General features: G+C 46.8%; 2 protein-coding genes and 2 long non-coding RNA genes across 6 annotated transcripts; 2 read left to right on the top strand and 2 right to left on the bottom strand.

Annotated features, from left to right (window-relative positions):
• Nucleotides 1-8,077: 8,077 nt before the first annotated feature.
• Nucleotides 8,078-14,782, bottom strand: LOC145533207 (uncharacterized). Its single transcript, XR_014073913.1, has 4 exons — nucleotides 14,728-14,782; nucleotides 13,767-13,885; nucleotides 12,490-12,606; nucleotides 8,078-11,091 (listed from the first exon to the last, which is right to left on the bottom strand). It is a non-coding gene; the product is annotated as an uncharacterized LOC145533207 (long non-coding RNA).
• On the top strand, nucleotides 10,422-13,994 carry LOC145533208 (uncharacterized). The gene is made up of 3 exons (XR_014073914.1): nucleotides 10,422-10,625; nucleotides 12,402-12,558; nucleotides 12,951-13,994. It is a non-coding gene; the product is annotated as an uncharacterized LOC145533208 (long non-coding RNA).
• Nucleotides 14,783-19,375: 4,593 nt separating the features above from the next.
• Nucleotides 19,376-21,753, bottom strand: NNAT (neuronatin). 3 transcript variants are annotated; one of them, XM_081560247.1, is made up of 3 exons: nucleotides 21,593-21,753; nucleotides 20,603-20,683; nucleotides 19,376-20,375 (listed from the first exon to the last, which is right to left on the bottom strand). In XM_081560247.1, the coding sequence occupies exons 1-3, from the start codon at nucleotides 21,662-21,664 to the stop codon at nucleotides 20,283-20,285; spliced, it is 246 nt and encodes an 81-aa protein (XP_081416373.1). In that variant the 5' UTR covers nucleotides 21,665-21,753; the 3' UTR covers nucleotides 19,376-20,282. The 3 variants fall into 3 exon arrangements, with proteins under 3 accessions (XP_081416373.1, XP_081416372.1, XP_081416374.1); XM_081560246.1 differs by having other exon boundaries at nucleotides 20,608-20,683; XM_081560248.1 differs by lacking the exon at nucleotides 20,603-20,683.
• Nucleotides 21,754-23,597: 1,844 nt separating this feature from the next.
• Nucleotides 23,598-25,524, top strand: BLCAP (BLCAP apoptosis inducing factor). The gene has a single exon (XM_081560249.1). The coding sequence runs from the start codon at nucleotides 23,777-23,779 to the stop codon at nucleotides 24,038-24,040; it is 264 nt and encodes an 87-aa protein (XP_081416375.1). The 5' UTR covers nucleotides 23,598-23,776; the 3' UTR covers nucleotides 24,041-25,524.
• Nucleotides 25,525-26,822: the final 1,298 nt, after the last annotated feature.

Here is a 26,822-nt window from a genome sequence, read left to right as displayed (position 1 = left end):
AGACAGGCCAGGTTGGTGGAAAAGAAACTTGGCTTTATTTCAGACACCGGCAACTGTGGGGTGGGGGGATATCTGTTCAAAGGCCAACCCCCTCAACTCCCAAAAGGCAGGGGACCAAGAACTTTTATAGACAGAAGTAGGGGGCAGCTACATGCAGAAACAGCACATCTTTTAACTTCTGTAACAGTCATCTTCAGATTGGTCATCAGTGATCTGGCCAGCATCATCTTGGTTGTTTTAGGTACAGTTACTCCTCAGTTCCAGGGCCCATTTGTTCCCATTTCTTTCTAGCCAGTTCTCGGAATTGTGGCAGTTCATGCCCTGGGTACAGTCTGGTTGTCAGGTAGTTAACTTCTCCACCTGGTGTTTTAGTATCTATAAGAGAGCTCACAGGATATGGCTCAGAATATTATCTATAGCCCTTGAGAAAGAACTAAAGGTCCTTGACTATGCTTCATGACTACATTATTATTATTTTGTCTCCTTTAACTGTTTTCCTTTGTTTCTGCATTTCTCACTTCTCTGATTAAACTTACTCTTCGACTGAAGTTTTCCACAGACAGAAGGCAGGCAGAGGACACGGGGGTGGGGGTGGGGCAAGGACCATAGGGTCTAATCTGTTTCAGAATGAGCTTGCAAAGATGGGAGGGAGTGTCTGTGTCCCCAGGGTGAGCCCCAGTTGCCTCCTGCCTCTCTGAGAGACTCTCCAAGATCAGCAGGTAGGTCCGAGGCAGGCTTCTTTCAAATTACTGCTTCTGCCCTGGGTCCTGGAGCATGTGTGATTTTGTGAGTGCCCTTTAAGAGTGGAGTCTGTATTTCCTGCAGTCCTCTGGGACTCTTGAAAGGAAGCCCTGCTTCCCTTCAAAGCCAGACGTTCTGGGGACTCATCTTCTGGGCCCAAACCCCGGGGGTTGGGGAACCTAATATGGGTCCCAGGCCCCTCACTCCTTGGAGAGAACCTTCCTATCTTGTGCTTCCTTCTTCGTAACTTTTGTTGTAGAAGATCTTTTCTGGTAGGTTCCAGTCTTTTTCATCAATGCTTATGCTATCGGCAGTTGTAATTTTGGTGTGCCTGTGAAAGGTGGTGGGGCTTGGGGTCTTTCTAACACCCTCTCAGCCAATCTTTCTACTCACTTTAGTTACTACACAGCTTACTTAAAAGCTTTTATTGTGGCAAAAATACACATACATATTTTATCCTTTTTGGCGCTATTGTAAAGGAAATTGTTTCCTTAGTTTTCTTTTCAGATTGTTCATTGTTTGTGAACAGAGATGCAGCTGACTTTTGTGTGTTGATTTTGTCTCCTGCTAATTTGCTGGATTCATTTATTAGTTCTAACAGGTCTTTGGGTGAAATCTTGAAGGTTTTATATATAGGATCATATCATCTATGAAGAGAGATAACTTTATTGTTTGCTTTCCAATTTGGATGCCTTTTATTTCTTTTGATTGCTTAACCTGGTTAGAACTTTCAGTACTGTGTTGGATAGAACTGGTGAAAGCAGACATCTTTGCATTTTTTCTGATATTAGAGAAAGAGCTTTCAGTCTTTCACCGTTGAGTATGATGTGCACTATGGATTTTTATGTATGGCTTTTATTATGTCAAAGTAGCTTCCTTATTACTAGTTTGTTGAGTTTCCTTCTCATGAAAGGCCATGGCATTTTTTTTTCAAGGACTTTTCTGTATCAGTTGAGATGGTCATGAGGGGTTTCTTTCCCCCTTTATTGTGTTAATGTGGTGCATTACACTGATCAATTTTTGTATGTCGAACCATCCTTGCCTTGCAGGGATAAATTTCATTTGGCCATGGTGTATAATCATTTTACTATGCTGCTGAAGCAATATTTTTATGGATCCACCTGACAGAGTAATGAAAATAAAAACAAAAATAAACAAATGGGACCTAATCAAACAAGTTTTTGCAGACTAAAGGAAACCATAAACAAAATGAAAAGACAACACTCAGCATGGGAGAAAATATTTGCAAATGAAATGACTGACAAGGAATTAGTCTCTCCAAATATACAAACAGCACATGCGGCTCAATATCAAAACAATGACAACAATCCAATCAAAAAACAGGCAAAAGGTCTAATAGACTTTTCTCCAAAGAAAATATACAGATGGCTAAAAAGCACATGAAAAGATGCTCAACATCACTAATTATTAGAGAAATGCAAAAGTCAAAACTGCAATAAGGTATCACCTCACAATCACAATGGCCATCATCAAAGTCTACAAACAATAAATGCTGGAGAGGTGAAGAAAAGGTAAGCTTCCTTCACTATTGGTGGGACTGTAAACTGGTACAACCACAATGGAGAACTATATGGAGGTTCACTTAAAAAACTAAAAATAGAGTCATCATATGATTCAGCAAACCCACTCTTCAACATATATCTGGAGAAAAACATAGTTCAAAAAGATAAATGCACCCAATGTTCATTACAGCACTGTTTACATTATAGGGGTCCCAGAAGGAGAAGAGAGAGAGAGAGGGCCTGAAAAAATAATTGTAGAATTATTAGCTGAAAGCTACCCTCACCCTGGAAAGGAAATAGTCAACCAAGTCCAGGAAGCGCAGAAAGTCCCAGGCGGAATAAACCCAAGGAGAAACACACCAAGACACATAGTAATCAAAATAATGAAAATTAAAGACAAAGATAAAATATTAAAAGCAGCAAGGGGAAAACAACAAATAACATAGAAGGGAACTCTCATAAGATTATCAGCTGATTTCTCAACAGAAATTCTACAAGCCAGAAGCGAATAGCACGATATACTTAAAGTGATGAAAGGGAAGAATCTACAACCAAGGAAACTACCAGCTTTACAATAAACCCTAAAGGAACTTCTCTAGGCAGGAAACACAAGAGAAGGAAAAAATCTAAACAAAATAAACCCAAAACAATTAAGAAAATGGTAATAGGATGATACATGTCAATAATTACCTTAAATGTAAATGAATTAAATGCACCAGCCAAAAGACATAGACTGGCTGGGCGGATGAAAACATGTGCATGCATGCATTTCCACTTACCACATCACTCTACTTAACCCCTAAAATTGTATGTAAGTATTTTATATTATCTTGTTAGCTTACTCATGTTTCCATTATGCCTTGCAATTGTAACTATCTTTTATTTTTTGTCTGGCTATTGATTGTGAAAACTGATAAACTGATAAACTGATAAACATCTTCTACTATTGTGATTGTGTGAGTGACTGTTGTGATTATGTAATTATTATAGGCTTAATATCATTGTATCATGACTGGTCAACAGAAAAAAATAGAATTCTATATCACTCTAACTACCACGTAATAGAAAAACTTGTGATTACTTTTTAAAATCCAGATGCATATCAGAATTATCTGGGAATTTTTTGAAAAATACAAATGCCCAGTTATTTCTTTTTTTCTCCAAAGCTCCAGATGTGTTGCTAATGAGCAGCCATGTTTAAAAACAACTTGACTATATGATTATTATTTTACTTTCATCTAGCTTGTTTCACTTTTCTATTTCTTTTTTTTTTTTATAAATTTATTTATTTTAGTTGGGGGCTAATTACTTTACAATATTGTAATAGTTTTTGCCATACATTGACATGAATCAGCCCACTTTTCTATTTCATATTCAGTGCTCACATTTCATTTAGTTTATGTTTTCCAATTTCTCTGTCTCTTTTTTATATATTCTTTCTCAAGTCTTTATCAAGCATAGTAGAAAAGTTTTTTTGGCAAGTGTGTGTGTGTATATATATATATATATATATATATATATATATATATAGTATGGATAATATAATATATATATTTTAGAAAACTTAGGAACTTTTGCCTAGTTAAAAAATTTATGACATTTTGATTCCACTTGTTTGACTTAGCATGAATAGAATGCTAGATTTCTAATTTCTATTCACTCAAAACTTTGATAAATTTCCATGTATTTTAGCATCTAATATTACTGCTAAAAGTCTAGAAAGTTTATTATATTAGTGATTTAAAAAAATTTCTTTCTGATGAGCCTTGAAACTTCTAATCAAATTCTGAGAATATAAAGAAATACTATGTTGTTAAAAAAACAGGAAATTAACATGTGATACAGTATTATTAGCTAAAATACAGATTTTGTTCAAATCTCACAAGATTTTTTGCTAGTGTCCATTGTTTTCATGCCTTATTCAAGATTCCACATTGTATTTAGTTGCATTGAGCAGCTTCAGCTGCATGCAACAAATTCTGGTAAATTCTCTTTTCATTTTTATTCTGTTACAAATATTTTCTAACTTTTCTTGTTATGGCTTCTTAAATACACCCATCATTTAAAAGTGGGCATTTAATGTCCAAATACATGAGTTTGAAAAGTATCTTTGATATTAATTTCTCATTTTGATGTTAATTTCTCACTTAAATGCTTTCTTCTCTGCAACCACTCTCTGTGTTTTTTAAGTCTTCTAACTTTATTGAGGCTTTCAATGGCTAAGTCAAAGATCTACTTGGTAAATGTCACACTGCACTTGAAAATATGTGAGCTATTTTCAAATATCTTTTGATATTGATCTCTAACATAATTCCACAGTGATGAGAGAACAGACTCTGTATGTTTTCAATACCTTTAGACTGTGAAACTTTTGCGCCTGGTCTTATTCCCTAGATCTATTCCAGTGTTTCCTAGTTTACAGTCTATGCAAACTTGAGTAGAATTTGTATCCTACTGTTGTTTGAAAATTGTATACATCTTAGTTATGTTGAATTGGTTCATAGTGCTTTCCAGGTCTTCTACTTCCTTCTACTTCTCTGTATATTCATTCTGTGATTTTTGAGAGTTTGATACTGAAACTCCACCAAAAAATCTTAATCTATCTACTTAAAAGATAATTGTTATATATAGTGGAACTAACATCACTTTGTTCTATATTTTCCAAGTCTCCTGTAAATGTGTTATCATGTTTTCATAATTTAAAAAATAAGAAAGAGAAGAATTTTAAAAAATGGGATAGCATGTTAGTACATACACTCCTCAGTAAAGAGAAAGGAAGATTTATGATCAATCAGAACAAGCCCTTTATTTCAATATTACTTCATTTGGGATTAAGATAAACTTCTAGGCAATAATGATTCTCATTTTCAGAGTTTTAAAAAATCCAGCAGTGAGAATCCCTCTTCAGATATATGTACTCAGAAAGTCCACGGATTCTTTCATTCAACAAATATGGACTATTTCACCAGGCGGTCTGCTAGAAAGGAGGCTTCCATCAGGAAGTGAAACAGGCAATGAAATGTACATCATAGAGGGAGAAGACAGATAATACACAGTAAACATACTGAATGAATAAAGTATATAATATGTTAAAAGGTGGTAAGTGCTACGGGAAAAAAATAGGATTGAGTGAGAAAGATCTGAGTGTGGGGTAGGCTGCAGTTTCAGATAGGATGGTGAGGTCCACCTGGTTGTATAGATGGTACTTGAGCGTAGATTTGTAGGAGAAGATGTCTGGAATCTGTAAGGAACAAACAGGAGACTGAAGTGCTGCGGAGGTGATGTCAGAGGGGGAGCAGGGAGAACCTTCTAGGATTTAAGATTTAACTCTAGGAGAAATAAAGGGACACTGGGGATTCCGAGGAGAGTATTGACATGATCTGATTTATTTTTAATGAAATCACCATGGCTGCTGAGTCTTGACCACAGCAGAGCAAGGCTGGAACGAGGAGGCCAGTAAGAAGGCATTTGCAATAACCCAGGTAAGAGATGATGGTACCTTGTATTAGAATATTAGTGGCAGAAATAGTGAGAAGTGGTTGGATTCTGGAGTTATTTCAAAGCTGGCATCACAGGGATTGACCAGATGTAAGAAAAGTGTCAAGGATAACTCAGAGGAGAAAAGGGAAGGGTGGCCTCGTCATCAGCTGAGATGGAGAACCCTGCAGGCAGAGCAGATTTGGAGTGAGGGGAAGATCAGGATTTCTGTTTTGGACACTGAGCTTGAAATGCCTGCTAGACATGCAAGCGATGGTATCCAGTAGACAGGTCAGGAGAGTGGTATTAACCCCCTTCTCTGTCAGTGTCAGGCACTGAAAATTAATTCCTTATCAACATGTCATGGCTTTCGCATACCAAACTTTTGTTTCTGGAAACCATGTGAGGCACTCTCCAGGATCAGTCCTTTCATGGAGTGTGTCAAATTATTTACAGATGTCTGAAATGGCAGCCCACTCCAGTGTTCTTGCCTAGAGAATCCCGTGGACAGAGGAGCCTGGTGGGCTGCTGTCCATAGGGTCGCACAGAGTCGGACACGACTGAAGCAACTTAGCGTGCATGCGTGCAAAGTAATGAGAGAAGTGCTCTTAGTCTCTCAGAGCTATTAATATTATGCAAAGGAAAAGCACTTGCTACTGGGAAGAGCATCTATCAAGGGCACCTGATTTCATCTGGACAACCAGAGAGAGCATCTGAGGAAGAAACAATAAAACTAGACCTAAGAATGAGTTTGACTCAGCCAGATGAAGAAGGGGAGGGACAATATTCCAGGAGAATGATAGGGAGTGTGGCACATGCAAAGGCCCTGGGGCAGGAAGGAAGATTTTGAAACTTTCTTCTTCAATTGCTTCTCATTTCCATGAGCCCCAAGATTCTGCTGATACATTTCCTTTTTACTCAAAGTAGTTGAAATTCCACTGCTTTCCACCAAAGGAGTATACACCTCAAATTTTAGGCAGGAATTTTTGGCTACAGTCTGCACCCTTTTCTCAGAGTCATATCAACCTGAGCCTCAAATAAATCCTCACCTCGATGGACTCACTGGCCAGAAAGAAGTTCCTGTGTTAATGGACATGTGGGTCCATCTGGCTTCTCCAAGGAAAGTCAAAAGAGTATTCTTGTGTGCAACTAAGTATTGAAAGGCTTCTGATTTCCTTTTTTCCTTACGTTGATTCTTCAGAGGGAGTCGATGGCATGATCCTAAACACACAGACCTAACATGGTCTCCCTCAGCAGCATTTCTGGCACCTATTACCTCCTCCCATCCCTGTGTCTGGGGCAATCACGCAGTATAACCTGAGATAGACAAAACAACAACAAATCTCTATCCTCTGGGGTATATCTGAACCCAATATAGTCTCCTTAAGCCTGCTATTCCTTCAGTCTTACCCATTTCAGTAAATCCATCCATTTTCGAGCACACATCCCAAGAATCATCCTCAATTCCTTTCTTTATCCCCTCACATTTTAAGCAATCAGCAAATTCTAACAGCCTTGTCTCCAAAAAAACAAACTAGCCCACTTCCCTGCATGACCATTGCCTCCACCCTCCATGAAGCCAACATCACCACCTAGACATCTGCCCCGGCCTCCCTACCACCTCCCCACAACCTCTCTGTTTCTCCAATCTATTCACTTAACGTAGAGTGATCTTTTAAAGATACAGGTATTCTGCTTAAAGCCTCTCAAAAGCTTTCCATTGCCTTAGGATAAAATGCAAACTCCTTTAAGACCTTGTGTGATATGACCATGACCAGGTCAACCTCTTTTCACCCTCATAGATCCAACCACACTGACCTGTTTGTGTTCTCTAGACCAGTCCTGATCTCTCACCTCCGGGCTGTCTCAAATTCTATTCTCTTTTCCTAGAATACTGTCACCCATATTCATAATCCTTTCTCATCCTCAGGGATCAACTTAGATGTCACCACCTTCAGGAAGCCTTCCTTGGCCTCCCCCACACTAAAGGGACCTTAGGTCCGCTTGTTTATGATGCTTCTCCTTCACACAGTGACATGCTTGTCATCTCCATGTCTGGCTCCTCCACCATCAGACTGTGAGCTCAGTGAAGTCAGGGGCTGTTTCTTTCCTGTTCACCACCGTATCCCTACAGCCTAGCGTGATGCCTGGCTTACACTAGGAACTCAGTAAGTGTTTGTTGTAGAGTTGAATGAATGAATGACAACTGGGATTCTGCAATCTAGGCTTTACAGCAAGTCTTGGTCAGGATCCCGTTATCTTCCGGGATTGACTTGGTCACCTGAGAAGGAAAAGCCCCCTCGGTCCTAAATTCGCCAAAGAATATCAGGGAGACATTTTACAGCTTATTCAAGCATGAAAGTCTAAGCTTCATTTATTGTCCCTAAAACAGCTATAAATTATAGTTACGTTCTGCATGAGGCAGGAGTACGATTTCTCATGTTTTCTCAGTATTCATGCAGAGGCCTGACATAGAGGAGTTAAAAATGCAAACTTCAGGTCCACATGGCCTGGATTCAAATCCAATTCTGTCACCTACAGCTCTGTAGCCTTAGGCAACTTCCTGACTTCATCTTCCTGAATCTTTCCTCTTCTGTAAAATAAAGGTAATAACAATCTTCTTCTTATAGAATTACATTGAACATTAACTAATACAACTCATGTAACGCTCAGAGTCTAGCATAGGGAGTATCTAACCATTACTGGTGAAGAATGTAACAGGTATTGTTCACACAGTTAATATTGTTAACTGTATTATTCATACAGTTAATAATAGGTTGAAGACAATTTATTAAGAATGTCAGGCATTTCCCCAATATTACCACTAGATGTCGCCACAGACTAGGCTAAAACAGCCATAAGTTCCAAATGTAGAAGCCCTGAAGTCTGGAACCAAAGGACCTTGGAGAGACTGAAGACAGCTTGGCAAGGAACTTCTCGAGGTCTTGAAAGCAGGTCTGGTACTTGACTCCACTTGTCCTGCCTCCTTCAGGATGGCAAATGTAAGGGCCATGGTTGGGAGGCGCCCTCCCCACCAGGGTTCCACAGCTCATCCAGCCCCGGAGACAGCCTGTTCCGTCCACTTGTTCTTGTTCAGTCACTAAGTCGTATCCAACTGTTTGTGACCCCATGGACTGCAGAACACCAGGCTCTCCTGTCCTTCACTATCTCCCAGAGTTTGCTCAAATGCATGTCCATTGAGTCAGTGATGCTATCTATCTCATCTTCCGCCTCCCCTTTCTCCTTTTGCCTTCAGTCTTTCCCAGCATCAGGGACTTTTCCAGTGAGTTGGTTCTTTGCATCAGGTGGCCAAAGTATTGGAACTTCAGCGAAAGTCCTTCCAGTGAGTATTCAGGGTTGTTTTCCTTTAGGATTGACTGATTTGATTTCCTTGCAGTCCAAGGGACTCCATTTCTACTAATAGGTAGCTCTGAGTGCTAACTTTGTGACCCTGTTAACAGAAAAAGGGGCTTCCCTGTGGCTCAGCTGGTGAAGAATCTACCTGCAGTGCGTGATACCTGGATTTGACCCTGGGTTGGAAAGATCCCCTGAAGAAGTGAAAGAATACTCATGCCAGTATTCTGGCCTGGAGAATTCCATGGACTATAATAGTCCATGGGGTTGCAAAGAGTCGGACATGACTGAGCGACTTTCACTTCACATACTTCACTTAACAGAAACAGTGCTATTCTAAGCATGAACTTCAGGAACAAACACATGGGATAGAGTCTCAAGCTTTCCTCATTATACACATGGGAAACATGAGGCACAGAGAGGTTAAGTCACTTGTTCAGTCACACAGCCAGTGAATGCAGAGTGGGATTAAAACCCTGGCATTCTGGCTGCAATCTGTGCTACCGTAGAGCTCACTGCTTGGTAATAGTGTTTCTTATTACATTTTTAAAATTAGAGTATAGTTGATTTACAATATTAGTTTCAGGTGTGCAGCATAGTGAGCCAACCTTTTTATAGATTATATTCCATTTAAGGTTATTGCAAAATAATGGCTGTATTTCTCCATGCTGTACAATATATTCTTGTTGCTTATTTTTATACACAGTTGTTTGTGTCTCATAATCTCCTATCATTATCTTGCCCCTCCTTTCTTCCCTCTCCCTACTGATAACCATGAGTTTGTTCTCAACATTTGTGAGTCTGTTTCTGTTTTGATATATATTTGTTTCTTATTACATTTTAAATCTTCTGATATCATGTAGCTTCTTTGGTGATTTAGCAAATAACTATTGTTCTCGTCCAGTTAAATTTCCTGACTTTCCTGTCTTGATAAGGAAATAATGTTGGTCTGCAAAAAACGTAATTGTCATGTGGAATGATGATATAGGAAAGTAGGTCTTATCGTTTCGCAAAACCTTGGGCTATAAATAACAACCTTTTGCTGATTCGTTATCATTTAGCTCCAGATTTGCCATCCAGTTCCAACTAACTTCCATGGACCTGGTTACCAGCTAAATCAGAGGCTTGGAGGAAAATGAGAAAGGACAGAGACTGTCCTGGCTTTTCATCCATCCATCCATCCATCCATCCATTCATTCACCAGTTACTGCCTCCTCCTTCCTGCCAGGCCCTATCCTAGGCTCTGAGGCCAAAAAGTGACCTCAAAATGAGCCCTGCCCTCAAGCAGCTGTAGCCAAGTGAGAGTTAACAGATGCAGGAAGCGCGCACAGATGGGCGTTACATAACCGCCCATCTCCCTGGACTGTGTACATAGGGTGTTTGTCTTCCTCATTTCTCTGTCTTCCATGCCTAGCACAGTACTGGGCCACATTTTAGGTGCTCAATAAATGTTTGCTGAATGAATGCAAAGGCTTCATGGAGGAGGCAGCGTTTGACCTGGGGCTTCGACACTGGACAGGCTACTGACAGGTGAAGATGTGGTGGCGGGTAGAGGGGACCACTCCCTCGAGAGGAAGAGTGACAAGCCATTTTAGAAGGATCATCCTGGCTGCTGGGTGGGGAATGGTGATTCTGGGTGAGATGGGGAGCTGCTGGGTGGTGGGTGGGGAAGGACATCTGCTAGGAGGCCAATACAGTGTCGAGGAAAGAGAGGACTGTGGTCTGGACCAAGGCTTTGGTAGTGAGGACAGGAAAGGCCTGAGGGGAGATTATGAAGGAATAGACAAGATGTGGGAGGCGTGAAGCAGGAGAGGGCGGGAGTCACAGGTGAGGGTATCTGGGGGAGGGGGCAGGTTGGAGATACCTTGGCAGGAAGTTCAGGTCTTTTGAGCAAAATTTGAGGGCAGAAAGACCTTCCAGGTCCCTCAGGTCGGCTCTGGTGTCATTTCTACTACCTGGAATGGAGCTGGGTGGGAGGGGGATGGGTGGCGCTGTCCTGTGGGAAAAGGGAAGAGAAATCAGTTCCTTACTAATAAGAGGCCCTGCCTCACCTTCACCTGTTTTCTGGGCCCTGAGGAGGAGAAAGTTTGCCCATGGGACCTTGTCAATGCCCAGAGGGTCGCTGGAGGGTAAAGTTCCTCCAAAAATGCACGTTCTGATTCTTGCTCAGCTGCACACATTGCACACCATGGATGGCAGGACCTCCTCCTCTCTCTGAATATCTTTTATTTTTCTTGGGATATAACATACATAAAGTACACAAAATCCTCTAATCTTAAGAAATAGCTTGCTGAATTTTTGCCCACATCATCACCATCCAGACTGAGATATGGACCTTTGCCAGCACCCCAGAAAATTCCCTCCTGCTCCTCTCCTATCTCTATGCCCTCCTCTGACCCAGGTGACTACTATTCTGATTTTTAGAACCATAGATTAGTTTTGCCTACCCTTGAACTTCCTGTGAATGGAATCATACATCATGTATCGTTTTGTGTCTGGATTCTTTTAATCCACATATTCTATGTGACTATAATCTATAGTGTCACGAGTCAGCAATTCGTAATTTTTTTTTTTCTTACGCCATGCCACTCGGTTTGTGGGATTTCAGTTCCCCTACCAGGGATTGAACCCAGGCCACAGCAGTAAAAGCCCAGATTCCTAATCACTAGGGCACCAGGGGACTCCCAACAATTTGTACTTTTTTATATAAAACATAGTATTCCATTGGATGGACATGCCATAATTTGTTTATCCATTCTTCTGTTGATGAACACTGGGCTATGTCCACTTGGAGCTATGAATAAATCTGCTATGAAAACCCTTGCACAAGGGACTTTCCTGGCAGTACAGTGGTTAAGAATCTGCCTTGCAATGCAGGGGATTTGGGCTCCATCCCTGGTGGTGGAATTAAGAGTCCCACGTGCCACAGAGCAACTACTGAAGCCCAAGTACCACTAGAGTTCCTGCATCGCAAGGAAAGGTCCTGAGTGATGCAAAGAAGATTCCGAGGGCCGCAACTAAGATCCGACACAATCAAATAAATATTTTTCTAAATCCTTGCACAAGTCTCTTTGTAATAAGCACTCATTTGTTTTGGAATGAAAAGTGAGGAGTGGAAATTCTAGGTGATAGCATAGATGTCTGCTTACGTTCAGCAGAAACTGCCAGTATTCTGAAGTGATTGTACCAATTTCCTCTCTCACAGGCAGTGTGCAAGAATTTTGGTTGCTCCACACCCTTGCCAATGCTTAGCCTTTCTCTTTTCTAAACAAGAGTTTCCACTCTGAGACTCCTCTTTTCCTCCAGTGTTGGTATTGGGTGCGCCTGGCATGAGTGCATAGATCCCTCAGTCCAGAAGCAGCAAGACAGAAGTCACATCTAGTTTGAATCTTACCTCCAGGGGGAATGGTCATCTCCTTGATGTGGATGGGACTCCAGGAACCGGGGTGGCTATTCTATGACCGTGAGTATGAAACCAACATGAGGACAGCAGGGCAGACCTGTAATGGACCTGAGAGATGGAATATCCGTGAGGACATGGCCAAGCCATTCAATTACTCTACCACTGGGTGGCAGGGTACTTATTTTTTTAAGCCAAGTGAATCAGGGTCTTCTTTTTGGAACTGGAATCATAAAGGCTACAGTCCATAAGTCCCCCTGGTAACCAAACCGAATGGTGCCATTTCCATCCTCCACAGCAGTCAGCGCCACTAAACACTCCCTCCACCCTTAAACCTTCTCTCTGGGATCCCATGCTCACCTGGTCCTCCTCACACCCCATGGGTCACTGCTTCCCAGCCTCCTTTCTTGTCTCGTCCTCCTCTGCCTACTTTTAAATCTACCTTTGTTTTCTAGGCGCTCATCCAGAACCATGACATGTGTGCTGTGTGCCAATGCTACCAAAATAGTGTCTCCAGCCCAGACCTCTCTTCGGAGCCCCAGTCTCATATACAACGGCCTATTGACCCTCTCAATCCAATCATTGCCCAGGCTTTTCAAACTTGCTTTCTTAGCCAAACTTGATCTTTTCCCTCAATCTGAGCCTTCTGCAGGCTTTACCACCTTAGTCAAGGACTCTTTCATTCCTGCATACCCGAGGCAAAGATGGAGGTGTCACCGCTGATGCCTCAACAACCACCCATATCCCATCTGAGATTCTTTGCATCTCCACCTCCCCAAGCCACGACCTTGCCAGGGTCACAGGTTTGCATATGGAAACCCGCAACAGCCTTCTAACTGGTCTCCCCACACCCACTGGAAAGTGCTTTCTGAGCTATGAAGCCAGGGTGGCCTTTCAGAAACCCAGACCTGGTATGATTCCCATGATGCAAATGGTTCTCCTCACTCTCAAGATAAAATCCAAATTCATTAGGTAACACTATCTGCCCCATTTGCTCATTCCTCACCCTCACTGGCTCCTTCCCTCCTCCACAACATCTGGGACAAGTGGTTCTTTCTGCCTAGAACATTTCCCCTCTCAGTCTTGCCCCGAACAACTCTTAACCATCCTTGGTTTTTTAGCCTAAATGCCAGCTTCCAAGGAGAGTTCATCATCACTCTTCACCCTACATTCGTTGCTGTTGTTTAGTTGCTACCTTGTATCCAATCGCAACCCCATGGACTGCAGCCCACCAGGCTCCTCTGTCCATGGGATTTCCCAGGCAAGCATACCTGAGCTGGTTGCCATTTCCTCCTCCAAGGGATCTTCCTGACCCAGGGATGGAATCTCTTGCATCTTCTGCATCGGCAGGCAGATTCTTTACCACTGAGCCACCTGGGAAGCCCTCACCCTACATTAGGACTCCATTAATTTTTCATAACACTCTTCATTCCCCCCCAGCACGTCCCATCATGCATAATTATATATTGATTTGATTAAAATTATTGTGATCATTTTGATGTTTTAAAATTTTATTTGATTGACATGTAGTTGACTTACAATGTTGTGGTAATTTATGCTGTACAGCAAAGTTATACACATATATATACATTTCTTTTCATATTCCTTTTCATTATGGTTTATCACAGAATACTGAATACAGTTCCCTGTGCTATACAGTAAGATCTTATTTATCCATTCTATATATAATAGGTTGCATCTGCTAATCCCAGATTCCAAATCCATCTTCCTCCTCCCAACCACAAGTCTCTTCTCGATGTCTGTGAGTCGGCTTTCTAGATTTGTTCATTTGTGTCATAGTTTAGATTCCACATGTAAGTAATTTGATGACCGTTTTCCCACCCTCCTCCACTAGCGGGGCAGCGTTTTGAGTTAAAACAGCGCCTATGTCACCCTCCATTCTATCCTCTTGCCTTTAACACTGCACTTACATAGAGTAAGTGCTCAAGGAATGTGTTTAATTAGCTAATAAATGGATACATTGAGTCATTTAATTCCTATAACAACCCTATTATGTAGGCATCCAATCAGACTTGGGGAAGCTAAGAGTCAAGGCAAGTAGCAAAATACAGCACAAGGGGAAGAGTTAGGGCCTGACCCAAGTCAAATCGTAAATTCTGAGCCAGAACATTTCCGCTCCTGACCTCTGGCCTTGGTAAAGGGGCCGGGGAGGAGGCCGACTTAAGGGTTTCCCCGCAGGACCGGGTCATCCCCAAGAGTCGACGTGCTCACCTACAGAGACAAGGGTACGCCCCCCTCCGCTCCCAGAGTGTCAAGATCACAATCTACTGCATATGCATGAGGGGACCAAGGGCGCTGTGACTAGGGGCTGTTCAGGATGCGCCTGATCAAAAACTCTTCGGATTTGAGTCCAGAGCCCGCAGATTTCGGCACACACTAATATAAGTCTTCAAATGGTCATCTATGCAAATGTTAGGAGCGTATGAGGCGAGGGCAAGCCCCCACAATTTAGGTCGCTTGATCAGGCGTCTGCTGTAGGCAGCCCGATTCCAGGAGGGGTCCTCGACCGGCTCGACTAGAAGACGAAGGGGGCGGTTCCCCGGCTTCCTGCGGCGTCGGTGGCGAGCTGAGGTGGAAGCGGGTCGCGGCAGCGAAGGCGACAGCGGTGGCGGCGGCGCCATGGCGGGGCTCGCAGGTACCGTGGCGTCGGCCTCCGGGGGGCGGGATGAGAGGCCCTCATGCGACCGCGCCGCCATGTTGTCCCTTCGGGGTCACCTTAAGGCGTCGTCCGGTCCCTCTCTGGGGTTTTCCTTCCGCGCACCCTGGGGGCCGCCCCTGTCCGGTGTCACGTGATCGCGCTGTTTGGCCTCCGGGCCGGGCCTTGTGGGGGGCGAGGGGTATACTACCTTCCCGGCCCGAGGGCGGGTCCCCGGCCTCCTGGGTTCTCTTTCTGGCCTCCAAGGTCAGCGCTTGCCTGTCAGCTCCCGGGAAGGGGCAGGCAGAACCAGGGAGCGCGGGGCTGGGGGTGCGACCACCGTGTCTTCAGCCCCTGGGACCCGTGGCAGGGGGCCCAGCTTGTGAGAGATCTGTCACTCTGTCCCCGCCACTTAAGTTGCTTTTTCTTCTTTTTTTTAAAATCAGAAGGGGCGTTGGGGAGAGGGGAGAGAAAAGGGTCTCCCTCCCCGGGTCCCCGCCGTGCCGTCTGGGGTGATAGGTTGACGCTCTGCTTTGGGTCGAGGGTGGTTCTTCCTCTCTCTAATTTTACACGAAGTCTGGACACCCGTTCCCTTTCCTACAATATATATGGGGAGTGGCCCTCAAGGGCAGCTGAAGGAATGGAATGCCTGGCACACTAATGGCCTGGAAAGAATGGGGGATGGGGGACAGTTGGTTTTTCCTTCCCTCTTCCACAGCTTATTTAATTTCCTTCCAGGCCTGCATGTCCCTTTTCAACGCTAAATGTTGGGGCAGACTGTGGTCTATCCTAGGAAAGAAATGGTCTTTCTGTTTATAGGTACGGATCGTGTTTTATCCCTTTCAGGGAACTGGTGTCTTGGGGACGGCTTCTCTTTGCCCTGCCTGACATGGTACCACCATTCCCTCAGCCTTCTGGACGGCAACACCAAAGCCAGAACCTCCCCTTACCCCCCAAAAAAAGTTCCAGCTTAAGTGCTAATTGCAAGTGTTAGATCTTGTTTATTCGTTTGTTTGAAATCAGAGACTAATTAATGTCAAGCAAAGCTGTTGAAAGATTGCGGAGCCCTGGTCGGTTTCCAGTGACCAGATCACTTCCATAACTAAAACAGGTCTTGTTAGAATTTCTGCCAATAATAGTTTAAACTTTTGTTTGTAATCTGTTGTTTCAAAGAGGAATCTTGAAGTCTGGGTCTGGTAGTGTTTTTCTGTTGTTGTTTTCTTATCTTCGAAGTATATGCATTCCATTTCAAGCCTGTCACTGTGTGATATACCAAGGACCATGTGTTGCCTGCCTCTCTGACTTCCTGTTCTGGGAATGCTCTGGAATCTGGATCCTACTGGGGAATGGGCCCCGTGGGAGGGAGAAAGGGAGAGGGGAGGTTGAGCAGGACCATAACCAGAGAAGATGGTGGCATGTCTATGGGGCTTATAGAGGAAATCGGAGGTCACCAGGGAAAAAGAGACTGTTGCGAGACTAATGTTGTGTATGTGTGTGCACGTTTAAATCTCTGGGGGTGAAACTAACTGCAAATTTAGAATCTCACTTTAGGGTGCTGGCTCCTGAGTAGATACAAGTTTGAAAATAGATGTCTAGCAAATGGCTTACAGCACACCTGCTCCCTCCTCCCACCCACGCGTAATAAGCTGTTGCTGTCCTGCAGCTGAAGCTCAAGAAACCTGTCCTTCCATCGCAATCCAAATATTCCACAGGGAGAGGTAACGGTGTGGCATAGCACCCCACACCTGTAATAGTCAGGGTACCTAAACCCCTCTGGGGTTTAACCGAAGCTGGTTGGGCTAAGAGACTAACATCCTTTGGTGGCATTTGTCCCAAGAGCCTTGCCTGCTGCTGGAGTCCCACTCAGCCATTCCAGTTCCCTCATAACTCATCTGCTCTATCCTTGGTCTTGTGGGGGCACAGTGGGGGTGGTGGGGAAAATTTAAGGAAAGAGGGGTGCTGTGGACTAAGGGCTTTGCAACAAAATTGTAGTCATTTTTAACTCCTCCCATTGTTCTCTATCAGAATAAAATGTTTTAATGGTATTGCTTCTGGAAAAAAAATTTTATGAACAAGTTAGGTTTGGACCAGACTTCTAAGCACTGCACACGAGTAGAAAGTGAACACATTCCTTCCGTCTTCTCCGGTGGACTGTGTTTCCTCCCATAACATGAGGGCTTGATGCAGGGCAGCAGGGCAGGGGGAGTGGACATTGCACATTTAAGCCACCTGTGTGAGTGCAGCCCACCAGGGCAGCCTTGGCCTGGAAGTCTGTCATCTCATCATGCCGCACTCAGAGTCCTGCCGATGGATGGATGGAGGAAGCCCTGCAGTGGGGCTTTGCCAGGATCATCTGGGAAGCCCTGGGGCTGCCAGCAGCCTCCTGCCTTTTTAAAGGGGGGCCTACTGTGTCAAGAGCATCCAGACACTTCCATGCTGCCTCATCTCGTCTCCCTAAGCCCAGCTGCCTTATACCTTGGCCAAGACTAGAGCATCTGGGCCAGTGGGGCCAGGGGGCACACCCCTTGAAGGCTCTGAGAGGAGGGGCACCCTTCATTGAGAACACATGTTGGAATATGTCCACGGTTCTCCCGGTTTAGTGTGGAAAACCACGAATACCCTCAGTCTTGAGACTTGCCAAGGTATGGGCTTCAGAAGGGAGGTGTGGACATTGCCTGCTGCTGAGTCACCCTGGGGCATGAGAAGACCTGCCCCACCTTCAGGCTGTGGTAGGGACTGGAACCACCCAGCCCGAGCCTCGGATCCTACATCCCCACCCCAGTCCCGTTGAGTCCTGATTGCCACTTTGATGACAGAATGTTTCTAGCAGGTTGGGGTTCACTGGGATCTTAGCAGTCCTTTCACAGAGGGGAACTAAAGGTAGGGCTAGGAGTGATCTGACTAGGTTCTCTGGGCTGACCAGTGGCAAGGCCACTACCTGAACTGAGGTCTGCACCCTCCACCCCCTTAATTCTCTGACCTTGAACTGAAGTTATAGGTGCCTCTGAAGGTGCTGGTGGTTGGCTTGAGAAATGCTAGGGGCTGGATTAGGAGCGGGCAACATGAGGCTCAAGGGATTGAGGTCCTTTGTGCTCCAGAAGTGTTTGCGACAGCTGTGACTAAGGGATTTAAGGAAGTGGCAGAAAGATTTATGGCCCTCCAACTCACTCCCTGGATGTTGACCCAAGAACAGGTGTGTGGTGACAGAAACACATAAAGCCACAGACGAGGCTGAACAGGCGGCAGGGCCACTTGGTGGGGCAGTCAGCTGACTCCACGTAAAAGAAGCCCTGACTCACTGAGGAGTGGGAGAGAGCAGTCAAGAGCTGAGCAGCCGGCCCACCTACCCACCCTGGCATGATGGCAGGGGAGAGCCCAGGGTCGGGGACCTGGTAAGCACCCTTAAGAATATGGAGGCTAGGAGTGGGAGAAGCAGAGAACCCAGTGATGGGAGAGTGCGCTGAAGAGAGGTTCCTGAGGGTTGGAGAGGAGGCCCTGGGAGACTAGGCTGGCCTGGCAGGATGCCCATGTTGTGATCCTGGTAGAGGTTATAGGGCCTGGAGGGGTGAGCAGGGCAGGGGAGGGCCACACCACACCTTTGATCCCAGAGAAGCATGGCGTGCTGCAGTCCATAGAGTCGCAGAGTCGGACCTGACTGAGTGAGAGAACACCAGCAGTGTCCAAACTGTGTACCCCATGCTTATTTCTTTGGGGATCCTGGATGGATCCCCAAGACTTTGAGTTCTGAATTCCTCATTACCCTCTTGGTCCCTAGTACCCTTAGGGAGGTAGGGCTCCTCCTGCCTTTCTACTCCTCCTCCTTTCCCTCCTCCCACTTTCTTCCCTCCCACCTTCCCTCCTCCTCCCATCTCCCCCTCCTACCTCTCTCCTCCTCCCATGTTTCCCCCCTCCCACCTTTCCCCCTTTCCCATCTTTTCCCCCCTCATCTTTGCCAAGGCCCCTATCCCAGGATGAGTGAAGACTCCCACTCCTTTGGGGAAGGAAAAGTGGTCCCTTATTTTGAGACCACAAGTGAAGATGGTTCCACCTTTTCCTGTGGGTGGTAGGGGGTGTGGTCCTTTTTCTCAGGACAGTGTTAAGATGAAACTGGGTGTGTGAAGGTTTATTCCCATTTTGTTGCCTCCCCCCACCCCAAGTAGTGTGCCCACTCAGACCAGTCTTAGAAGTATGTGTTGAAGCCACAAGAAGTGACAGGAGACAGACTTTTTGGTGCGCCTCCACCGCCCCGCAGGGTCCTGGGACACTGCGAGACGGGGGAGGTACTTTTTTTATTTTTTGTAGAGGCGGTCCCTGTCCTCCAGGAGCTTACAATCTAGCCGGGGAGACACAACTAATGCACACTTATACAATCATTACAATTAGCGATTACCACAATATTGACCACAATTGCATGAGACCTGGGGGATTCAAGATCAGTGAGGGGCTGGGGGCTTGGAGAAGGTGTTTTTATAAAGATGGGATTCGTTTTCTTCTTCAGTAGGTCCAAATTGAGTGACAAATTTCTTTGGGGTGGCAGTGAGGAAGAAAGGGGAATCGAGGGAGCAAAGGCAGCAAGGCTGGAATGCACATGCCGTAGGCAAGGGACAGTGAGGGCCCTGCTCTGTTTCTTAACCCTCTTCCCTCACCCTCGCCCTCCAGTCCTGCCACACAGGCACGTAGTTGTCGCTTGTCTGCTGCACCGAGATTCAGGGCTTCGGCTGGTGATGCTGGAATGTCCATTCTGCTGGCTGGTGTAGTTGTCTGGATCTCTGTGGTGTGGCCTGCTGGCATGGCCATGGCTGCGGGGCTGGGATGGCACTGTCCCAACTTGGTCCAGATCTGAATGCGTTGCCTGTGCCCAGATCTCAGGAGTCTGCTCCCCCCATGCCCCCCTCCTCCCTCTAGCCACCCGCAGTGGGAGGGGTGCAGAGGGGTGGGGAAGGGATCGCGTGTTGTCATCATTGTCGGTGCTGCTCCGGGGGCCTACCAGCCCCTCACTGACCTTGGCAAGTGCTCCTCTGGCGAGAGGGCACAGGGGACGCCCCATTCCTGCGCGGCGCTGGCTCCCATGCTGGTGGAATGGCACAGGAGCACCTGGTGACACGGCCGCCCAGGGGAGGGGGCTGGAGCCTCAGTTGGGGGCCCGCTGGCGGCGCTCTCCCAGCACGTGCCGTCCGGTTCTCGACACCGTATATGCCAGCTTCTGCAGGGAGTACCTGAACACCTGTGGCGAGTGAGAGACCCAGGACCTGCCCTTAGAGGCGGGCACCCGCAGCGTGTCTGCAGCGCTGCCGGGCCCGCCCCCGCCCCGCCCCCTGCCCCGCCCGCCTGTCCAATGAGGAGAGGCGGGTGCGGGCGCAGCTTGTCCACGAGTCAGGGCAGCTGGAGCTTTTCCAACTGTGCTGAAGGCTGCATGGCCGCAAGCTGATTGGACCCACAACTTAGGTATACCTCACTTCTCGCAATGGGCTGTGTCCCTGGAGGATTTCGAAAAGCGAATCCTACCCAGTAAATGCAGCATTCCAGGAACACCTTGAAGGAAATATGCGATTCCTTTGGCAAAGGATTCTTTTAGCAGGGAATTCTTCCTCCAAGGGGTGCTTTTAGGGTAGATTATTTTATGGACAAAGCGCTTTCTTCTGATTTATTTCTTTTTACACAAAGCAATTTCATTATTTTTAAATAAAGGGAACTGTCCTTTTTCGGAAGCGCTTTTTTCCTATTTTTCCTGCAAAGAACCTTTTCCTCTAATTACTTTCTTCAAAGCGCTTTTATTGATTCATAATTTCTGTTAGCTCCTTTGTCTAATTTTTTTCTGCAGTGCGTTTTTTATCTAATGCATTTTTTTCTGCCAAGTGCTTTTGTCTGATTCTTCCTGCAATGCGCGATTTCTCTAATTCATTTTTTCCCGCGAATTTTTCTGATTTGTTGTATTCGTGGTTTTTGCAAAGTGCTGGGTTTTTTCCCTGAGAAATGCCTTTTTCTAACTTATTTTTTGTCCCGCCCCCGCAAGTGCTGTATTTTCTAAAGGAAAATTTTCCCGCAATGCGCAATTTTTTTTAAGGGAGAAAAATTTCACTATGTGAGCGGTAAAGTCTCTTTTCGCAAAACAGAAGTGCCCCGCCTCCCTCCTGGGGTCGAATCTGGTGTAGCGGGATTTTCTTACCACGTTGGTCGCTAAGAGCCTCGGCGATCATCCGCGGCAGGCGCCCGCCGCGCCCCAACTCTTTGTTCCCGAGCGGGCTCACTGGGAAGGGTCTACGCAAGGAGGAGGGCGCAGGGAACGGGCGGGGGCGTGCAGTGCCGGCCGCGGCACTTGGGCTGGCAGGGGTCGCGGCAATTGGGGCAGGACGGGTTGGATGCGGCAACTGCAACGCGGGCTTGCCGGTTCTGGGGGTGCGCATCGGGACCCTCTTCCACCCAGAACCCGAGCACGCTTACCTGCAGCAGCACGCGGAAAATGTACCAGCCGATGATAAGCAATTCAGCCGACGCTGCCGCCACTGCCGCCATGGTTCCGAGACGGGTGGGTGGGTGGTTGAGAACGAGTGCTGCCGGTTCCGAGGTCCGCTGGCCTCTCGGAGTCCGCTGTTGGGCGCACTGCCGCAGCCGCGGTGGCCGCGCCTTAAGTATCTGCCCACTGCCCAAGTGCGCATGCGCGCTTGGGCGGTGGGTCCATGAGGAGGGGTAGCTGGGGGCGCTCCTCATTCGTCAGAAGAGGAAAAAAAAATAATCCATTTGCTCTTTCCACATAGACCCCCGCCTCCTGAGTTCATCTTCGCCCCTTTCCAGAAGATTCTGCTGTGCCCGCTCTTTGAATTTTAATTTAAAATGGAGGGGAAATGCAACTCTGAGTTAGCGCATAGAGTGAAAGTAGAGGCGCACACCTTTTGGTAGCGGAACCCCTCTCTCTGACCCCAAGCCTGCAGATTCGAGCCCAGTGTCCGATGCTGCGCCATATCGCACCTTGGGCTCGGGTGGAAAATCAGGAGGACCTAAGTTAGGAATCATCTGCCCCGCAGAGCAAAAACAGGTGCCCCTTCTAGAAGCCTTGGCTTCATAGGTACCCTGCTCAGTATTCTTTTTCTAATACTCAATGTGTTAGAAGCCCACGTCCTCTGCTTTGCAAGAGTCCCTGCGCGCGGAACCTTTGCGGGACTCCTCACATCCCGCTTCTTACGGTTGCTAGATCTGCAGCCGTGGCAGTTGTAGGGAGCTGAGCCAGGACACTGAGCACTAGGTGGAAAAGCGATAGTCACCGGGTGTCTACCTTGTGGGATGGAAAATGGGCGGGATGGCGCCTTTGTGTGCGCGGAAGAGATGGGATGAGCTCTCCAAAGTAGTGGTCTGAAGGTGCTCTGGGATAGTTTTCTGCTAGACGAGTTATTTCCACCTCTGCTCCCCTACCCCCAGGCCCTGGTAGGTCTTCCTCAGCCCGCAAGGTTCTTTGTACCCGTTAAGCTGGACGCCTGCAGTTTGGAGCGGGGTTTTGCTACAGCCATGGGAGGGTCGTGGCTGTTGCGGTTCAGATAGCAGGCGCGGCAGGAAGACCAGATCGCGGTCTGCGAGCGCGGCCCTGGCGTACCAGTGGCCCGCCGCTCAAGCGCACTTCTCTCCAGCGACTGCCTGGCACAGGCGCCAACTGGCATTTGCCCCAATATGGATAGAAAATTAATTTTGATTAAAATCACATGGAGGGCAAGTTCTATACAGTGCCGGCGGCAGATGGAGAGCGCAAGTGAACTTGGGCAAGTGGTCATGTTGAATGAAGTAGAAGGGTGATTTTTTTTTTTCCTATTTTGACTTTCGAAGAAGTTGGCAGGTTTTGGCAGAATGACATTGGATTATTTGAAAAAGCCAAGCTCATTCTGGGCTGCCATCTTGAAGCAGAATATTCGGAGATGCTGTGGTGGCTTCGCGGAGCTTGCAAGGAACCATTGCCTGCGATCTGCCGCCGGCGGTGCGCCGCTACTTTACACCAAGCACCTGCTGTGAAAGAGAACACATGCAGAATCCTTTTCTTATTCCGCGGGGGCACAGCACGGAGCCCATGGCCCTCCCGTGGTAACCACAGGGCGGTATTGTGAGGTCTGGGCCCCTTGAGGACGGGCCGCAGCCCCAGGAGGCGATACATGATCTCTGCTGGGCAGGGCCCAGGCGAAGCCAGTCCACTGTGCCAGACCTGCCTAGAGCCCTCTGGCCAAGCCCCACCCCCACCTCCCCCCCAAGAAGGGGAAACACCCAGGACGCTTCTTCAAAGGGTGGCTTGGAGAGGAGTAGACTCCATGGGAGGGCAGGGAGGAAAGGGCATTCACATTTGCTGTTGTTAACCATGATCCATTTTTCCAAATAAGTATACATTCTGTTCCTGTTTTTTTTTTTTTTTTTTTTGTCTGTTTGTCTGTCTGTTTTGTGTCTGTTTGTCTATTGTGTTGACTTTTCTCTTCAGGATCCCTGCTGCCTTGGTGATCCCGGGCTGACAGCCAGAGAGCACAGCGGCTCAGCTCCTGGAGAGCGAGGGTTGAAGAAAGCAGAGGGCAGCCGCCCGCGCCCGCTAGCTCCTATTAGGTCGGTTCCTGCAGCGGTGCCCGGTGGCCTTGGCGAAGGCCCTGTCCGGCAGAGATCATGTATTGCCTCCAGTGGCTGCTGCCCGTCCTCCTCATCCCCAAGCCCCTCAACCCCGCCCTGTGGTTCAGCCACTCCATGTTCATGGGCTTCTACCTGCTCAGCTTCCTCCTGGAGCGGAAGCCTTGCACAATTTGTGCCTTGGTTTTCCTGGCAGCCTTGTTCCTCATCTGCTATAGCTGCTGGGGAAACTGTTTCCTGTACCACTGCTCCGATTCCCCGCTTCCAGAATCGGCGCACGACCCCGGCATCGTGGGCACCTAACAGCCAGCCCAGTTAGCTTTCCAAGGAAGCAGAAGACGGGAGGGGAGGCATTGACATAGGTCATAAAGCATTGGAGTTTCAAATCCCGCAGTCCCGCGGGTGCCACATTCCTGACGGCGCCTTTTTGGCCTGTGATGTTTTATCCTTATAATGTGAATAATGGGCACTGACCGGTGCTTTTATCGTAGAGTCCTGTAGTCGTGGGTGGTCTTGTGGTTGTGTGTGTTCTGTCCCCATCTTGGCCCCTGGCTGGCGGGATGGCCACCCCCCTCGCCGCATTCCCACGAGGCATCTGCACCCATCCTGGTCAACTGCCCCAGCATGACCGGGGCAGATAAAATGCCAGTCTCATTGTCACCTCTGTCCTCCCTTCCGAGTATTAATGACTCCTCCGTCCCTCTCTTGGCTTCCTGTAAGTTCTCTTTACCCCTTTCCTTTTTTGGGGAGCACCTGTTCAAGACAGGGCTCGTTTTTGCACTTATCTCAAATATAAAGAGATTGCTGACGCCCGAGAGCCTCGCTTTTTCATCTTTCTTTCCCAGCCAACAGGCTAGACAGCACTGTGTCTCACCTGCTGGCCACAGATCTTCAATATTTCCCCACTTCATTTTGAAGGAAGTAACAGATAACATGTTGCTCTTTCATCCAGGGTTCTGGGCTCCTGCTCAGCCACCCAGCTTCGCTTCCTTTGCCCTTCCTCCTGCCTTTCAACTGTCGTGAGGAGAGGGGCCTCATTGTGTCTCCCATGCATGCGCTGCAGGATTGATGTGCAGTGTGTTTATGTAGATCTAGCAGTCCCCAGCCGAGTGAATGGGAGCGTACTTGTGCGTTTCATAACAGCCAGGATCCCCTCGATAGGTGTTTGGATATTTTTTGGTGTGGTGTGCTGTGCGTGCTGCGTGTGTGTTTACGTACCTGTACAAGTACATGTTGTAAATCCCTTTTAAAGAAGCTTTATCGAACGTGTTCTGATTTTGAGGTGTCGCAATAGCTAGCTCGTAGGTGCCGCTACAGTGTGTATTTAGCATGGGGATTGCAGAGTGACCAGCACACTGGACTCCGAGGTGGTTCAGACGAGACAGAGGCGAGCAGTGGCCATCGCCCTTGTGCCAGGAGCTTCTCCAGTCCTGCGCGTGTATAGACTGTACCTTACGAAGAATACACAGGAAGACTTTGTGACTGTCACTTGCTCTTTTCTTTTTTCTGCGCTTCAGTAGAAGTGTCGGCAAATGAGACTGTCTCCTGGCCCCTGCCCACTGGGGATCAGCATGGTTGTCCCTCCAGTCTAAAGCATCCATCTTTCTCTTGCCTGAAGCGGGAGGGAGATGGGCCAGGCAGAGGACAGAACTGGAGGCAGTCCATCTAGGGAATGGGACCTCAAGGCCACACTTGCGGGACATTTGGACTGCTATTCTGGAGCTTTTATTTCTGGTGTGTTCGTTGCACAGCTGTTTGAAATGTTTAATAAAGCTTTATAAACTTTACTCTGTGGTTTTATGTGGCTGCAGTCCATTTGGGTCGTGGTATTAGATTTCTGAGTTGGTGGGGGGCAGAGGGTAGCATGGAGGGGCAGAGTCCTTGGCGCCAGAGTACCTTAGCCCGAAAATTCGATCTGCTCTCTGGAGAGCAGATGGTGGGATTGGGGGCGGGGGAGCAGAGGGCAGGCCAGGCGGTGAACAGGAGGGAGCCTGAAAGTTTTCAGAGGAGACATGTGCGTTTCTCAGCTCCCATGGCTTCTCGCCTGAAACTGTTTCCCTCTGTAGGAGACTGGAGTAACCGATCCCTTGACAAACAACTTAAGACAGCTGGGGCTCTAATCATCAAGGATTTTTATGGTACTGCTTTTGAAGTAAAAATAAAGTGAAACCCCTTACGGCATTTCAAGTGGAAAAATAAATAAGGCCGGCCGGCCACACAGGGGGCTCCGAGCAATGGCTGGAAGCGTGGTTCTGTGCTGTCGATGTGCACGTGCTCCCGTGGCCGTGACCTTTGAGACAAAGCTGAGTGCCTTGTCAGGGCTCCATGCTGGGTGTCCATCTCTCCATCTTGTCTCCTTCTAGAAAACGTAACAGGAGCACTGCCTGTCCAAGGCACAGAACTATTGTGAGAGTTTATTGTGAAAGTACTTGGGTCATTTTACTTAGATTGCTAATTTATTGCTATAAAGTACTGTGTAGTTTTCTCCTGCCTTTTTCAATCTCCCCATTGTCCGTTTATCTCTTTTTCATTCCTACCGTTGCCTATCAGCGCTTTCTCTTTTCTTGGTCAAAACTTGCCAAAGATTTATTCATTTTAAAGGTATTTTCAGAGAACCAAACTTATCGATTATATCTGCTGGGTGTTTTCCTTCCTGATGCTTCTGTTTTTTCTCTCTGCATTCTTTTTTTTTCTTCTGGGTTTCTGGGTGTATTTTGTGGTTCAGCAAAGTCTTGTCAAGCTGAGGAGTCCTACATGTGGAAGGGATGGTTTGTTCAGCAAACACTGATCCCCTGTCCTGGGCTTGCTGGGTATTTCAGGGCCAAGACCCAGGCCTGACTCTCCAGGAGCTCATGACTCGAGCCTAGTGGGAAGACTTAAGAAAATAGACAACTGCAAATTCCAAAAATAAAACAAACAAGCAAAAAAGGCTTTTGTGGCTACGCTTTCCCATGGAGACACCTGGATGATAAATGAAGCCAAGATTATTGCTTATTTTGCTCTCCTCTAGAAAGCAGCTTTCTGTCGTAGGTCAGGCTCACTAAAGAGTCACAAACAGGCCTCCCTCTCGAAAGATTTGTGGCCC

The sequence above is a fragment of the Giraffa tippelskirchi genome, chromosome 13 (assembly GCF_054371585.1).
Source record: "Giraffa tippelskirchi isolate mGirTip1 chromosome 13, T2T-mGirTip1v1.2.pri, whole genome shotgun sequence".
Lineage (NCBI taxonomy): Eukaryota > Metazoa > Chordata > Mammalia > Artiodactyla > Giraffidae > Giraffa > Giraffa tippelskirchi.
This window is presented reverse-complemented; position numbering and strand designations above follow the sequence as displayed.